The sequence below is a fragment of the Patiria miniata genome, unplaced genomic scaffold, assembly GCF_015706575.1.
Source record: "Patiria miniata isolate m_02_andy unplaced genomic scaffold, ASM1570657v1 HiC_scaffold_7, whole genome shotgun sequence".
NCBI classification, from domain to species: domain Eukaryota; kingdom Metazoa; phylum Echinodermata; class Asteroidea; order Valvatida; family Asterinidae; genus Patiria; species Patiria miniata.
In genome coordinates this window covers 30,598,852-30,614,930 of record NW_024037074.1, presented here as the reverse complement: position 1 = coordinate 30,614,930, position 16,079 = coordinate 30,598,852, and the positions used below count along the sequence as shown (strand labels likewise).

Here is a 16,079-nt window from a genome sequence, read left to right as displayed (position 1 = left end):
TCATTTTTTTAGTGATACAAATACACCCTTTGCTCTAATTTGATCTAAACTAAACAAGGGCCCTACACTACACGATCGCAGTAACAACAGCCACTGCACTCATCATCTAATGGGCACTGCGACCAAAAATAACACGCAGTGGCTATCGTTATGGCAGCCATAACGCATTTCCCATTTTCTATCGTTACGGTAGTACTGCAACTTTTATAAAAACATGAGAAGAAAATATAAAGGTAGTGGATATTTTGCCGGAGGTAACGCCGGCAAACTAACGTTTACTAAAGGTTTGCCGGCGGCAATCCATATCAACAGAGGGCGCTGTACTCTTTAAGATAGGGCTGAATTATAATATGTATTAAATTCCCACCAAAGTTGTGTAGCACAATCGGTGCAGTGGATAAGCAATTGCTCTAGTGAGTGGGATGTCCCGACTTCGAATCCTGATCCTCGCCACATTTTTAAGTTTTTTTTTTCCATCCCCAAATAAATAAGAATATTCTTCTTTTATTATTTTAAAAACATGTCTCAAACATTTTATTGCAGAGTATTTTCTTTTTCAGATTTGTGGCTCTGGAGGATTTTTTTTAAAAGGGAAATAAAGTCCGAAATTATAAAATGGTCTGAATCCCATCTTGTGAATACGAGGTTACAATGATAATAACAGTAACTGCGCATGTTCAGTGCATATCCGGCAAACTAACGTTTACTGAAGGTTTGCCGTCTCCGGCAAAATATCCACTGCCAAATATAAAATTAGAACTAGAAAAAAAGTAGAAGAAGGAAAAAAGTGAGTTTGAACTTTATGAAATTCGGACTTTATTTCCCTTTAAAAAAAATTCCTCCAAAGCCTCAGGTTAGAAAAGGAAACAAATTCGAGTGCAAAACTGAGATGCGAGCCCGCAACCTCGCGCCTCGCGGTGCAAAATCCTACCCTCTAATCGACTGAGCTGTCACACTGCTCGCTAAAACGTGGGGAAACAAATAATTATATACCTGCGTGCGTATCCAAAAAGTATCGTAGAGGGCGCTAAACACTGGCTGCCGTAATGATAGCCACTTCGAAAATAAAAAAAAGCTCAAATTCTGAATCTGATTTGTTGTGCACTTTAAAACATGTTAAAGGAAACGAATTCTGTACTGAAGTCATGGTAATTATGATTACAACCTAGGCCTGTCGCATTTTGCAATTTATATTTTGTGAAAAAGACGACAAATAACATTACCAACTTCCTCCATGAGTTGACTGACACATTTTCCCTGCACTCGCTCAAGTACCAGTGCAAAAGTTCAACAGACCCGCCAATGTATACTTAGTTATTTTTAGTTCCAAAATATTATAGTATAGTAATTATATAAACACCACATATTACATTTAAAAAAATATTTTTATTCCAATTTGTATTATTTAATATCAATTGCATATATACATTTGATTCAAAATTGAGTAAAAAATTTATTTGATGAGCATTATCCTACGTATGTCGTTGTAAGAAATAAATAGTTGATTCACTAACAAGATTACCCACAATTCATTTTCAATTTCATAACAAAATGGCGGCGCCCATGGTCACTCGTTTCGTTGGACGTGTGCTACGTTTTAACCCACTAAAAACCTCTGTAGTATCAGCCAAGTATGGTATTGAACGTAGGCTCATAGATGGTACGTTTATAGAAAATATATTTCAGCGTTCATAATCCCAATAAGAAGCTTTGGTAGTTGGTTGTACTCAGCCCGCTAAAACTTCCTACGGGGGGCTACGCTACGGCCGGCTAGGGCTAGGCTACGCGCGATCGGTCGATCTGCGCGATGATGCATGATCGGTCGATCATGACGAATTATAACTCGGACTTTATTTACCTACCTTAAAAAAAAAAAAAATCGGAAAAAATGTTGCAAACTGACGCCACTTTTTTTCTTCATATATCATCTCAATTGAAGGTCAGTCATTGCATGCATTGCAAAAAAAGGTGATAGGCCTAAAACATGAATTTGGGACTGAGAAACATTTCCAATTTTGGAAATACTTTAAAAAAAGTTCTTGACTCTCCATAGACTTTGTTCATAACCGCTGAAGTGGCGTCAGGTTGCAAATTTTTTTCCAAAAAGGATCTGTGCTGTGCCTTCTTTGTGCTTTGATTAAATGTTTTGTTTTCATTGATAATTGTCTCATACTAATAGTAATACTAGTCATACAGTACAAATGTATGGTTTTTTTTCCAAGATCCATATAAATATTAGTACACCACAGCCAGACTCCCACTAGTTTGGATATTAAACTACATGCATGAATTTTGTGGTAAATTACTGATTATGTGATAAAATCTTATTGTGTATTTATATTTTTGTTCTGCAGTTGGGCATCACCACCAAAACCTAGCAGTAACATCAATAAGTTGTGCACAGTTGCAGTACAGACTGTACTCCCAGTCATCCCCAGGAAGTGGGAAGCCACCCCTGAAGAAACCGTACACCCCTGTGGGCAAACACGACAACCCCGCGGAGAAACACCGGGATGCAGAGAAGGAGCCCTTGGAAGCCTTCCCAGATGACATCAACCCTGTCACTGGAGAGAGAGGGGGACCTAAAGGGCCAGAGCCTACCAGATACGGGGACTGGGAGCGAAAAGGACGATGTATTGACTTCTAAAATGGACGACATTGAACCCCCCAAAAAGTCCAACGTTTGTAAAAAAAAAAATGAAACCAGATGAGTGGAGGCAACTGTGTTTATCCTCCTGGCTTTCAAGCCAGAGTGGGGGATATTGCGATTGCGTATTCCTTCTGTGTGTCGGTGTGTGTGTGTTCCATTTCACTATAAAGTTCAGTCATCAATCTCAACCAACCTTGAAAGGTGCCGTGGTCTGTGGAGAGGAGGACGACGTCCAAACAAACAAATCCTTTCCAGTATGGATGTTTAAGAGGTCTCTGGAGAGCTCAGCTCAGTATTACTAATGACTAACATACATGTATGTTAGTCGGGTGTCTCACCTAAACTCCTCATTCAACTGAGAACTGGTACCTGCCGGGTGGACAATCAACGCCTTCACTGAAAATTAAACTGCCTGTACATACAAACTGCCAGGACGCAGGGGGATTGCTCAAGTTTTACTTGCAGTATTTTCTCTGTTTCCGACCAACCCTTACAGGTGTAAGCACGACCCCTTTCACAGGAAATGTTTCCATGTTCTTGTCCTCCTACCCCTCCCTCCACAAGATAAAATGTTGTTCTGGATTGGACAGTGTCATTATTGTTTTAATTGAGTTTTTTTTTGGTTTGTTTTTTGATGTAGATTAGCAATATTTATTTACTGGTTGTTTAAAGGCAGCAGCCCACTCTTTAAATTTCAAGTTTAATGCTTGACTATGGCCTAGATTGAACTGGCATACATGATGAGGTTTTACATCTGATCAACTGCAGAATCCATTTTGATGTTGATGTAATGAATTTATTGACTGTTTTCAACACGATGTTTGCCATAAGATGTTTGCCATAAATTATAGAATCAGTCATTCATTGGGTATTTTTATTAACAAAGGCTGATAACTTTACAATTCTAAAATTGTACTATGTAACAATCACTTAAAGGGAAAATACAACATTTGCAAACATCAAAAAATAAAACTACCAAATCATTTGGAAATACCTTGCTGGACTGTTGGTGAATGACAGTGTAAAGCATCCTGTAAAATCATGGCACCTGGTATACTGTCATTTTCAAGAAAAGTGGTATTTTTGTATCAATTTCCAACGCTGATCGGCCGATCAGCGTTGGAAACAACTGGCTTTTTTTCAAATACTGGCCCCAATTGACCATCGCACTTGTTTGCAATCGATTACAAACCTATGAACGGGTACGAGCCAGCTAGACTGGTTCCCTGACCTTACAATTCCCCAATGTATGTAAACTGCTCTGTTTCTTCTTATATGGAGTCAGGGAACCAGACTACATGAAAATGATCGTTTTTCTTGTTTTTTATAGCATTTTCGAACCCAAAACCTCAAAAAACTCAGTGTAACTATATTTGCTATATATTTCCAACCCCCCCCCATTCCATCCATTTCTGAAAATTACAGCAAAAGCAAATGATGTATATTCCCTTTAAAGTATTATATGATAACTCAACTGCAAAGAGAATAATTCATAAACTTGCGAGTTTGGAAATGGTAATTGACCAGTATCTTTATTATACACTGCAGGACCATGTTGGGACTATAACTAATTGAAACCGATGTGATGATAACTATTATTGTTATGGTTATAGTATACAATATAGAAAAAAATAAAGGTATTAATTCACTTCTATTGGTTACTCATATTGTTAATTAAGTTTTTGTTGGTGATAAGTTCAACTTAGTGTTTGATATATTTGCAAATGGACAACATTGCAAATGTATAAGTACCTGTATGTACTATCTCTATGTTTTAAATTGCAGTGCTGGTGGATAGCAAATTTCCGCATGCTTATTGTGGACAATAAAATATATATTATTATATCATAATTGGGGCAATAAGGGTCATGCCATAAATTTGGGGTCCACTTTTTTCCTGCAGTCCCTGTCCACATCTGACATCTATAATTTTGAAATTGTTGATGCAGTCATTAATGCAGGGGTGTGAAATCACAGCTTTAAAGCTGATTTCAGCTGTTTTTGTTTTGGATTTCAGCTTTTTTTCCCCTCACTTGCTGTGTACAAAAGTAGATTACCAAAAATCATCTTTTTTTTCCTCTTTTTTTTTACACCTTTTCCATCTGTTTTCAGCTATTTTTATCAGTGGTCACTCACACCCCTGTTAATGTACAGTATGATTCCACCAAGAGTATGTTAATCAAACGATGTAGCAAACAAACAAAAAAGTTTGAAATATTTTTCAATGACACTTGAATGGCAAATTACAAACTTCCCAGTTAACAGGGACAGAAAAAGCTCATATTTTGGACCCTATTTCATTGATAACATTCTTAACATAAACAAATTGTATGTCACTAGAACAGTAACTTTCTCAGAGTTCCTATTGGAGATAATACATTTTGAACTGTAAAACAGAAACTACTCCATGATTTTGTTCATCCGGAATACATCCCATTATTGAGTCTGCAGTCTAGGAAACACTCCAGAAACTTTGGGATGCGAAATCATCCAATTCGCTCTTTGCACGCTTCCGCCATAAGCATGCAGAGCCTCGATCTGGCAACTTTGCACAATAAATATAGCCGGTTCAGTGATTCCCGTGTTGGGATTCAGTGATTCCCGTGTATACACGGGAATCACTAAACCGGTTATTTTATTGTGTAAAGTTGCCAGATCGAGGCTCTGCAATTACTCTGCATGCTTATGGCGGAGCATGCAAAGAGCGAATAATAAGGTCATCCTTTTTACAAAAATATAATGTTCAAAGATGAGGCGCGCGCTGGAGCCAGTGGCGTTAACTTGTGCCGGCCAGTGGGGGTGGGGGTGGGGGTGGTGGGGTGGGTGTGGTGGGTCGGTGGGTTGGGGGGGGGGGTGGTTCGGTGGGGGGGGGGGGGTTTGACCAAAATACAATTCGAAAAGCGTGGGTGGGGGAGGGGGCTAGACACCACATTATACCAGGCGCTCTTCATGATATAGATGTACATATTACTAGCGCATCAAAACGGCGCAAGTTTACTTTGTTTCTCTACATTTCAGTGCCATTGAATACATTTTGGTTGTTGGGATGTTCGAAAAATACCACGAAATCCGCATTTTTTTCATCACGAAAACGCGGGGATGATTCAATAGCCCACCCCACTACCTAGTCAGAGAGAGAGAGAGAGAGAGAGAGAGAGGGAGAGAGAGGGGGGGGGGGGTTATAATCCCCAAACCTCCCCTGGATTTACGGCCCTGGCTGGAGCATTTCATCTGCGAAGTTTTCTGTCGCACGTGAATAGGGTGGTTGCAAACAAAATATTAAATGGTTTATTTCACTCGCAGCCCGAATGCTAATTGTGGGCAGATTGACACTTAAAATGTTAACCAAAAAATAATAAAGACGGATGTAAACACAGTATGCATTACAATTAAAATGATTACACGGTACAAAACACCATAAGGAAAGTTAGAAAAAATACATGTAACAAACGAAATTGAATGGCATAAGTGAAGAATATAAAAAACAGTGCGATAAAAATCGGATGGAAAATTGATTGAAGAAATTTGAAAAAAAAACGGAAAAAACGGACCGAGTCCGGAAGATTGGCAAAAATTCACAAACGAGAACATTTTGAACTTAACTTAAATTAGCATACGGTTGCTAAAAAAAAAATGTCAATACAAAGTTTAACTAGAATAAGTGTAAGACCCCCTTCCCCTCAAGGGCGGATGCAGTTGGGGGGACACAACAAGGGCCATTTCCCACCCCACCCCCACTATTTAAAGTGACGTCGCAATAAAGAGAAGCACTGCTTACACCACACTCATTTCCTCAAAAACAAATGGTTAAAGTGGTCAAAATTGCCTCAGATCTCTCCCTAGAGCATCCAGAGTCCCAACTTGGCCCTCGAGCGGGCCCGAACCCCACGCCGTAGTTTTTTACCCATTTTTTTTTTGGGGGGGGGGGATGATTTTTTTTTATTTGGCCCAAAAACGTTTGTTCTGGATGTGCCCTTATCCCCTCCATATGCGTGAACAGATTCGCTGATTAATGAGATAATACCTTCTAGATTTTGACCAATCAGCGGGCGCTTTTTAGATTGGGTCTTCGGTCATTGCCCTTTTCGCGTCACAGAAAATGGATTTAAAAAAATGTGTCGCGCTCTGTATCATGCTAGGCGACATCGCGCCCTGCTGTGTTGTATTACAAAACGTACACTGCAGTCGAATTGACCAATCAAACCATTTAGTCCTGATTTAGGAATGAAATGACGTCACGATTTCGTAAAGTCGACTCCGATTGGCTGGCGCATAGCTTGTACGGGTGATACTCGGACTATACCTTCCCCCTTCCCACACCTTTGTTTTTACGGAGGCCAAGTGTCCGGAGTAAAAATCTTGTCTATACATTTCAACATTGATTTGCTGATGACCCCCCCCCCCCGCAAAAGTTCCTGGATCCACGCCTGTACCCCATTGTGGCTACCGCATCTTGCATGACATGACGCAGGACCGAATATCATGCAGGCGAAGATAATATCATTAGGCACTGTGCCTAGGGCCTACAAAAAAATAGGGGCCCACAAAAATACCGCTCCCATTCTGTAATTTGTATCTTTGGCCCTTTGTTCAGAAAGGACAAATTAACCCGTCAAAAATTGAAACCAATTCAACGACCCGATAAGAATACAATATTAATGGTTAAACTGAACTTTACTTACTGAACGTTACTGAAACTGCTAGTGGGTTAAATTGCTGACCTACGGGTGGAGAATCGGTGGTTCGATTCCCGCATGCGTCATTTTAGTTTTCAACGCGCTGTCCGACACTTCCTACTAAAATGATTTAATTTTACCGTCCTAAAAATACCAACAGTATTGCTAACCGCTGCTGCTAGTTTCTGCGAATTCCAGGTTGGCATCTTCGTACAGGTTCACGGCATTTGGCCACTCGAGGTCAGGGTTTAGGGTGCCGCCTTGTTCATATACGTCCCTTTACCCCTGAGGTAATATGCATGGACCGGGAAAGAAGTGTGTGGGCTGGGACCGCCGAGATCCCAGAAGAGTCCTAATTAAGGTCTATATATACCGTGTACCCCAATACCTAGGTTTCCCAAAATCCTTAGGGTAAGCGTTAGGGCAAGGGCATTAGGTTAACTCTTTAAGGCTACTCTTTTTTTTGGCCGGGCCCTCAAGCGGGCCCAGAATAGTTTATTCAATTCCTCCAAACTCGAAAATGGTGTTTAAAATGGTGATCTTTTTTTTGGATAAAGTGAGATCGCACCACCGATCGTCTAGAGCATCTATAGAATCCATCCCCCGGGCTCTCAAGCGGACCCCAAAACCCATGCTGTTGGGATTTGCACTCGCATTACTTCTGATCAAGATACACATGCATAGGCCAATGTACCACCCCCTACTTTTGAAAAGCGACTGACGCCTTTAGTGCCAACAGGCTTCAGAGCTAGGACCTACAATGTATACCAGTTTGCCCTAGCCCTTGATAAATATGTACAGTGCTGTACTTTACGACCTAATACACTTAACCAAAATAGAAAGTCCCCCTTAATACTTTTTTGTCAAACTCAAAAAACTACTGAGCACATTTTGCTCAAATTACGACTGATCAGTACAGAAATTCCTTAGCAATCCAGCCATACTCTTCGTTTGGCCCAAAACAGTGACAATACGTACACAATTATGAAATTTATGACAGGTGGTACTGAAACAAAAGTTGCACTTTTGTATGAGTGCAAGGTGAGTGTGAACCACAACATGCACGTATACAAAAGTGCAACTGTTTGTAAATTGCATAAATTCGTACACATTATCACCGTTTTGGGTCAAATAAAGAGTATGGCTGGATTGCTAAGGAATTTACGTACTGATTAGTCGTTATTTGAGCGACAGGTGCTCAGTAGTTTTTGAGTTAAATAAAAAAGTATTGGAAGGGGTGGGGGACTTTCTTTTTGGTTGAGTGTAGCATAAATTTTGTGCCTGCGCACAGGGTACAGTACACAAAACACTTACCCATGCCTGCTGCATGCAATCCCTTTCTTCACTCCTTTCATGCGTAACTGTACTTTTCCTGCATGATAAATATTACTTCTAGCTACGTCTTTGCGAAGAAAATATCTCAGGAATGTTAATTCGTAAGGAAAACGGTGAGATATTTAAATCAAGATCCACGCGTGAATAGCAAACGAAGCGCAAGCAATGTGGGATATTTTGAGTCCTGGTTTTGCAAGAGCGATCGTCCCACTCGGTGTACTGCAGGCTCACAGACGACAGTGTCTCCACGGATCGGCAATAATATCCAAGGTAATTGCATTTTTATCATGACGAATGTTGGTATAAAGCTGGAATAATGCAATATGGAAAGAACAGAGTGTCCAGTTGCCGCTTTCTTGACGGACGATAAAGAGTCACAAGTCAGTGGGAAACCATGGACATGAGTTCTGGATTTCCGCATAGAGATATGATGATGATTTCCTAACCTCGGAAAAAACCCCCTCGGAAAAATCTTGGTATGAAAAAGTGCGATAGGTGGATTATTGAGGAAAGAAATGTTGCAATCTGACGCCACGTCCGCGATTGTGTACAAAGTCTATGGAGAAGTAGGCTATTTCGTAACAAAATTGTTCAGTCCCAGAGTCATGTCTTGTCATCCTTTTTGCAACGAATGACCTTCATTGAGATGATGAAGATAAAAGTGGCGTCCGGTTGCAACATTTTTTGTGCCTTCATTTTTGAAGCTTTTTGAGAGTACCAGTTCCTGATGATGCTTGTCTGTGTACTCTGTGAGATATACCAATTATAATTTGATCCGCAGTAACTGAATAAAGGCTACTTCATTTCAATGATCTTGTTTCGGAACTGATCAGGGAATGTCGAACGAGAGTGTAAAGATGTGTAAGTCTATAATATTAGTTTAAATCAAATTGGCTTGATTTTAACCCCTTCTCTCTATCTCTTCCATGCCAGCCACAGACCCACAATGCCTCGTTTCGTCAGGCAACCCGCCCTCCTGCTGATCCTGAGTCTGTGCTTCGCCGTCCAGGTCCTAGACGCCGGTGACGTCTTTCGTTTCCGGTCGCGGCAACCAGACTATCTCCAGCCGGCTGTGCGCACCAGAGTCCGGCGCCAGGCCTTTCATCAAGGACCACCAACGGTCCCTCCCCCACCACCTCTGCGAGACTGCCCATGCAGGTAGGTCCGTGCAGAGAAAGGCAGTGGCGTAATAGGGGGGTGCACGAGGCTCGGGAAGGGAACCCCACTCAGAATTCGGCTAGGGCACAAACGATCTTTTTGTTGTTAATGCGTTAATGACCCGCACCTGAAAATGAGCCATGCCGCCCCTGCAAATTTTAATGAAATATCGCCCGAAGAAACAGTGTCAGCGGCTAGACCTACAGCTCATACAGGTTACATGTTCTTTAACTGCACGCATGGCGATGTATAGATCGAAGAATAATAGTCATAGTCACAATCTGAGAAAATACTTGTATGATAATTATTTAACATTGAATATGTGGTTATGTTTTGTTCTCAGCTCTAATCCGTGTTTGAATGGAGGCGTGTGTATCTCTGAGCCCGGTAGCGTACCTAACACCGTGGACTTCAACTGCATCTGCCGGGAAAGCTGGAACGGCACTACTTGTGACGTGTGCCTCACTGGAAGTAAGATAACAAAACAACAATAGTAGAAGGAAAAGGCCCTGTCAGCGCTCGTCTTTGTGCTGAGCACAAAAAAAATTGCTCAGCACAAAAAGTCTGGCTTATAAAAGCAAGTTATTAGCCATAACCCAATTTGGTTGTCATGCTAAGCAACCAACAGCCGAATACCAATCACAGGCAATATACATCACATGGACATTTGGTTGGTAATCCTGTTTTCGCCAAGGTAGACTTTTTATGCTAAGCAAATGTTTGTGCTTAGCAGCTCCATGCAATTGGCCCCGCTCTGCAAGGAAACTTCCCGTGTATACTTTCATTATCGATCTCGATAACGGGGGACGGGAACCAATTTCATCTGCTAAAACTAAGTTTGTATTTTCAATATTTTTTTCATGGATGGGAAAACGAGCCCAATTGCCTCGCCTTATAGTGGTTTACAGAATTCTAAATTTTATCAAGGTTTTCGTGGTCTTGTTTCATTTTGTTGCCAGGCCCGCTTTGCAGCAACTCTTGCCTGACTCATCGCAACAACGACATCTGCAACGACGGTGGTGTGGGCTCCTACGACGACAAGTGCCCTGCGGGTACCGACTGCAAGGACTGTTTCTCCCGGTGTATCTGACTCGAGCCGGAGGGAACTGCAGATCTCGCGGAGGTCTACCCAGCGCCTCCATTGGGAATGATAACTACACTATCTTTTTTGTTAACTTAATTTAGAACTGAACGTGGAGATGATTAAGTTATGAATGACAGTATATTACGATATATACGTTATATTACGATGTGACTTCCATGGTCCAATACATGTATGATTGAATGAAATTATTAATGTTATTTTTTTGTAAGATGTCATTCAGAAAAAGCTTCGCGTCCTTGCATGATGTCTCACACTAATATTTTTTTCTTAAAATTGTGGTGAACAGGCGATCTCGGGAACTGTTAATAAAACCGCAGAAATGAAAACTGAAGGTTTGTTCATGATGTATTTAAAGTATGGAATCCAAAAGTGAGCGACGTCCCCATACAGAGAAAGGGGAAGGTTGTGGTGTTGGGTTTTTTTTTTGGGGGGGGGGGGGGGGCTGGGAGACCTAGCTGGGCCCGGGGGTGCAACTCTAACCCCTGAACTCTCACCAACCTCCGTCCCACCCATACTTAGCCCTACCTACCCTCAACCCTTGCAATGACATAGTATTGGGGAGAGGTGTATTCCCATCCTCGAAAAAATTACTCACGAGAGCCCTTTTTTTTAACATCGAGCGAGCCCCGTTGTCCGATAAAGCCATTAGATAGAGCCCGCTTATTAAGTGCCCCATAGGAAAACGGTGTCTATACCGCCCCTCTTCCCCCAGCGTTTTTTTTTTTTTTTTTTTTACAGAGGCTGAGAGACAAGTGAAAAATATGTCTAACTTCAGCACAGATGAGGTGTATGCCCCTTTCACGTCTCCCCCCCCCCAAAAAAAATAATACCTCAACTCACTGATTACAATTAAATCACCATCGATCTTAATATGCATCCCTCCCCACAATACACCTAAATTAAAATTCCCATCCCCCAAATGTATTAATAATAATAAACATGCACATGACACGTCGGGACACTTTGGGACTAAATTTTGTAGGAATTTTAATATAAACTGACGTTTATGTATTTATTTAAAACATAAAAGGGGTGTCTTAGTATTTGTTTCACCCTTTGTCGCTGTAAAGATTTCGATTGCGTGCTACTGAAACAAAATAAAACATTTTTCTTACTACATAGTATTCGCTAGCTAGTTATCATGCATGTCTTGAAATATTTACAACGTTTCACTGTGTCTGAAAAACAAATAAAATGGGTTACTGTGAGCCGGTATCTAAAGACATGCTTTAGAGGAGAAAATTTATGTTGATATTGGGAGTATGTGTGGACTGGCAAAGAACGTACGGGCTCACAACAAAACTAAACTCGTATCCTAGTATACACTATCTGCACCTATTTAGCTCTTCTCTTTTAAGTGCATTATAAAGTCTTGACTTATAGTCTAAGCGCTACAACTAACTTGTTTCCAGGCTGCGAATCGTATAAACCCCTTGCATCTCACATCACATTGAGAGCAGGCCTTTTTTTCTGATCCTCTATGATATAGGCATAATGCACTTTCACAGTCAATGTATTTGAATTAACAAGAAACTGCCCTACTGCCCTCAGTGAGGGCGCACCCTGCAAAGGGTCAATTTGGGAGATATATTTGTATTCTTATTATAGCTTTGTATCCGTGTATAGGCCTTGTATTCCTCCCAAAAGGGACTCGGCAACAACACTGATGCACAGTTACAATTTCTTTACTCGGGGTAAAGGAGGAAGCCACTGAATGAGGTCCAGCGGTAGGTGGAATGACTAAACACCTTACCGGACATTGTAAGATACACCGTGTCTCCTCGCTGCAGGACCAGCACCGCGCTTCCAGACACCTGCTCCTCATTACCTGGATCATCGCTACGGCCAGAAACAACCCAATCTGTGTTTTTCCGAAGATGCACGGCAAGGTCGCCGCTAGGACGATATTTGAACGCAGAAAACATAAACACATAGGTGCCTGGCACACTACACGTGAATGCACCGGTCTCTAGATCGAAGCTGGTACCCGGCAGAAGCGTCTCGGTTTCCTGGAAGGGCAAACGGGTGTCGTGACTCGACGAGGTATCCGAGCTGCTCGTCCTGACCACGGTGAATGCTACTCGCTGATTGGAGTCGTCTGGTGTCTCCCCTGGCTCACCCTTTTGACCTTTGACACCGATTGTTCCGACCAAACCTGCTGGACCTCTCGGACCTATCTTGCCAGGCAGGCCAATCCCGTCGTCCCCTTTGGGCCCAGTGTTGCCAGGTGCTCCCCGATCACCCATAGGTCCAATAGGGCCAATCTCACCCTTCTGACCTGGATCACCTACATCGCCCTTTGACCCCGGCTGACCGTACGGCCCCGTCTGTCCCACCGGTCCAGGCAGACCTGGTATGCCGGGTATTGCAGCAGGTCCCTGGCAGCACTGCTGACACACCTGAGACGCAGGACCATCGCCATCCGAGGGAACCGGCCCAGTAACGGAAGCTCGGAGCTTGACAGAGTTACCCATAAGGAGGGCGATTGACAGAATGGTGGCCACGCAGATCTTCATCTGTTAAAAATGTTAGGAAAAAATAGGAAAAGTGTCAAGCTTGAGAAACTTGCGGATCGTCCTCCGACGGCGGAAGCCAGCCAAGATTTGATACAGATGCATGGTATGTAATAACTATTTGTGAAACTAATTGCCGTCGATTGTTGCAGTGTTGCGATGCAATCCAAACATTGAAATAGCTTGATATTAACCATTTCCTGTGGTTCAAAACTTCAAAGTGACATAATTCTCCATTGACGGAGAATTAATTATGACGTCAGATCGAGGGGAGAGAATTTTTTTTGGGATCTAAAACTCATTTAAAAGCTTATCGTAAAACGGTCCGACCATTAACTCGGACCATAAAATTGTGCCAACTTGTACCATTTGCTGGCACAACATTTCTGGCCACATGACAACATTTTGCAAGTTCAAAATACATTTTTGTTTGCTGATTAAAAAAAAATAAAAAATTCGCCTGAACAAATCATTGGAATAAAAAAAGAAAAATCCGTACATAATGTGGCCTATGTTCGTGACATCAATCTTTTGTTGCTTACATCGTTTAAAGTCAATGGACACCATTTTACAAAAAAATGATGGTAATTCCTCTTTTCTTCAATATTAGGCGTAATGATTTCATGATGTTGCTTGTTCGTGTTTACTTGTCATATATGATATTTAGGGATTTTTACAGTTCAAATTTTTTGAATATTTGCAAATGATGTGCATAACTTAAACTTCTATATTTAATACCTCGTCTTCTGATAAGCAATTTGATGAAGTAGCTGTGCATATTCGTTTTTATTGTCGCAATCAAATTGCTGCAGATCTATGCCGCTCTTAATGAGATAAGTTCGAGCCGCATTCGTATTAAGCAATATTCCATGTCAATTAACACACAAAGAAAAATATGATTGAGATATGTGTTATATTCATGCACGGAAGTTGATGAATTCGCGGAGAAAATAAAACAATCAATTTAAAAGTGAAAAAGGGGATTTTTTTTTATTTCATTAATAAAAAAAGAATGCTTTTTAAATTTCAATGCTAAAGAACGGTTAAGGTCTGGATAGACAAGGATAAATTATTTATGTTAGAAAACCTTTAAGTCGTACAAGGAGAAAAAACTGTAACAATATTATTGAAAAGATTCTTTATAGGCATTGTGGCGAGCAAATAATGAGTATTTTGTTTTGAATGGGCGCACGGGGAGCAAGCACCGTCTGGACCACGCCTATGTTGGGTTTCCGCAGTCACTACTTTTGTGAGTTCAACAGTGCACAACATGCAGGTTAAACGGTACGGTACAAATGTCAATTAAAAAGCAGAAAAACAGTTTCACCACATACGTCCTTGACTTCACCGTTGCAAAACTGTTCAAACAAAGAACTTTCGCATTATACCAACTTTTAAATTATATAAAAAATACCTCACCTTAATTGTTCTTTCTTGAACTTGAGATGAGGCCAAAGAAGAGATGACGTTAAGTGAAGACTGAAAACTGAACCAACGAAAAAAGTACAGTTTGTTTATAATTATGTGACGACTAACTTGCATGAGTTTTGCGATTAATCAAATAAACTCAACTATTTTCTAGCAATTTTCTGGCAATATTATTATGACTCGACTGCATTGTATATCGTTCTTTTCAAAAGTTTGTCACTTTCGAGACAGGCATCAAACAAACACAAACAAATCGGAAATCTGCTTGAATTTCAAACTATTTGAGGCCCGAGGATATAATTACTTTCGCGCATCCCGCCTCCCTAATTGATGACGTAGGAACCGCGAACCAGTCTACTTTACAGGGCGGATCTCTCTGTGCGTCTTTTTTCAGTGGGTTTCAAACGCCCAAAATATAATATTTTTCCTTTAAAAAAATAATTCGAACTTCACGACTACGAACCATAAAGTGAATATAAAACAAAGTGAGTAAGGCCAAAAAAGTCTCCCGTTTCTGGTGTGAAACTTGCCCCAAAATTGGTGTAGCGATGCGGCTTTTTAGCTGTTTCGGCTCTTCAGCCGAAACAGCTCTTGTTTTCGATAAGAATTTTTTTCTCCTTTTTTCAGACTTTTTCTCCATAGGTTTTGTACACGTTTCTTCTATACCAGTCCACTTTGGCACTTCGGTAAATCCGATCGACTTCAGACTTGGTACATATTATACCACCATCCACAGATGGTCCTAGAAGAAATTCGTGATCGTGACGTCATCGGGTGTCAGGTTACGTTACATTAAAGATGCATTTTCCCCATAGTGTATGTACACGTTTTAAAACGCTCCACTTTGGCACTTTCGTAAATCTGATCAACTTCAGCCTCGGAAAAAACTTAAAACACCACCCACAGATGGTCCTATAAGAAACTCGTAATCGTGACGTCATCAGGTGTCAGGTTACGTCACATTAAAGATGCTTTTTTCCCCATAGGTTTTGTACACGTTTTTCTTCAAACCTTACACTTTGGCACTTTCGTATGTCTGATTGACTTTACACTTGGCAGACACTTAGACCAGGTACCGAAGATGGTCTCTGATGATTTTTGTAACGATGACGTCATGTGTCACGTGACGGCATATTAAATGTGCATTTTACAAATCGCTGTAACCTCCTCAAGTACAAGTCCGATTGGGTGGAAACTTGATCGGTACCCATACT

The 16,079-nt window shown here is 41.1% G+C and overlaps 4 protein-coding genes across 8 annotated transcripts in view; 2 read left to right on the top strand and 2 right to left on the bottom strand.

Annotated features, from left to right (window-relative positions):
- LOC119744812 overlaps window positions 1-8,716 on the bottom strand; it is a 49,402-nt gene extending 40,686 nt beyond the window's left edge. For 3 of the 4 annotated variants that reach the window (XM_038220963.1, XM_038220960.1, XM_038220962.1), the window contains exon 1: window positions 1,224-1,319. The gene's annotated coding sequence lies outside the window, so the exon portion shown is untranslated. Of the gene's footprint in view, window positions 1-1,223; window positions 1,320-8,640 lie in introns of those variants that run through there. The other variant, XM_038220961.1, reaches the window with a different exon arrangement.
- LOC119744817 (succinate dehydrogenase assembly factor 4, mitochondrial-like) lies at window positions 1,534-3,447 on the top strand. The gene is made up of 2 exons (XM_038220969.1): window positions 1,534-1,660; window positions 2,355-3,447. Exons 1-2 carry the CDS (start codon window positions 1,552-1,554, stop codon window positions 2,645-2,647), a joined length of 402 nt encoding a protein of 133 aa, XP_038076897.1. The 5' UTR covers window positions 1,534-1,551; the 3' UTR covers window positions 2,648-3,447.
- A 75-nt stretch (window positions 8,717-8,791) lies between the features above and the next one.
- LOC119744816 (delta-like protein C) lies at window positions 8,792-11,255 on the top strand. 2 transcript variants are annotated; one of them, XM_038220967.1, is made up of 4 exons: window positions 8,792-8,931; window positions 9,595-9,819; window positions 10,163-10,290; window positions 10,779-11,255. In XM_038220967.1, exons 2-4 carry the CDS (start codon window positions 9,608-9,610, stop codon window positions 10,907-10,909), a joined length of 471 nt encoding a protein of 156 aa, XP_038076895.1. In that variant the 5' UTR covers window positions 8,792-8,931; window positions 9,595-9,607; the 3' UTR covers window positions 10,910-11,255. The 2 variants fall into 2 exon arrangements, with proteins under 2 accessions (XP_038076895.1, XP_038076896.1); XM_038220968.1 differs by having other exon boundaries at window positions 8,809-8,931; window positions 9,601-9,819.
- Window positions 11,256-11,361: 106 nt separating this feature from the next.
- LOC119744815 (complement C1q subcomponent subunit B-like) lies at window positions 11,362-13,440 on the bottom strand. The gene has a single exon (XM_038220965.1). It carries the CDS (start codon window positions 13,438-13,440, stop codon window positions 12,610-12,612), a length of 831 nt encoding a protein of 276 aa, XP_038076893.1. The 3' UTR covers window positions 11,362-12,609.
- Between the last annotated feature and the right edge of the window lie 2,639 nt (window positions 13,441-16,079).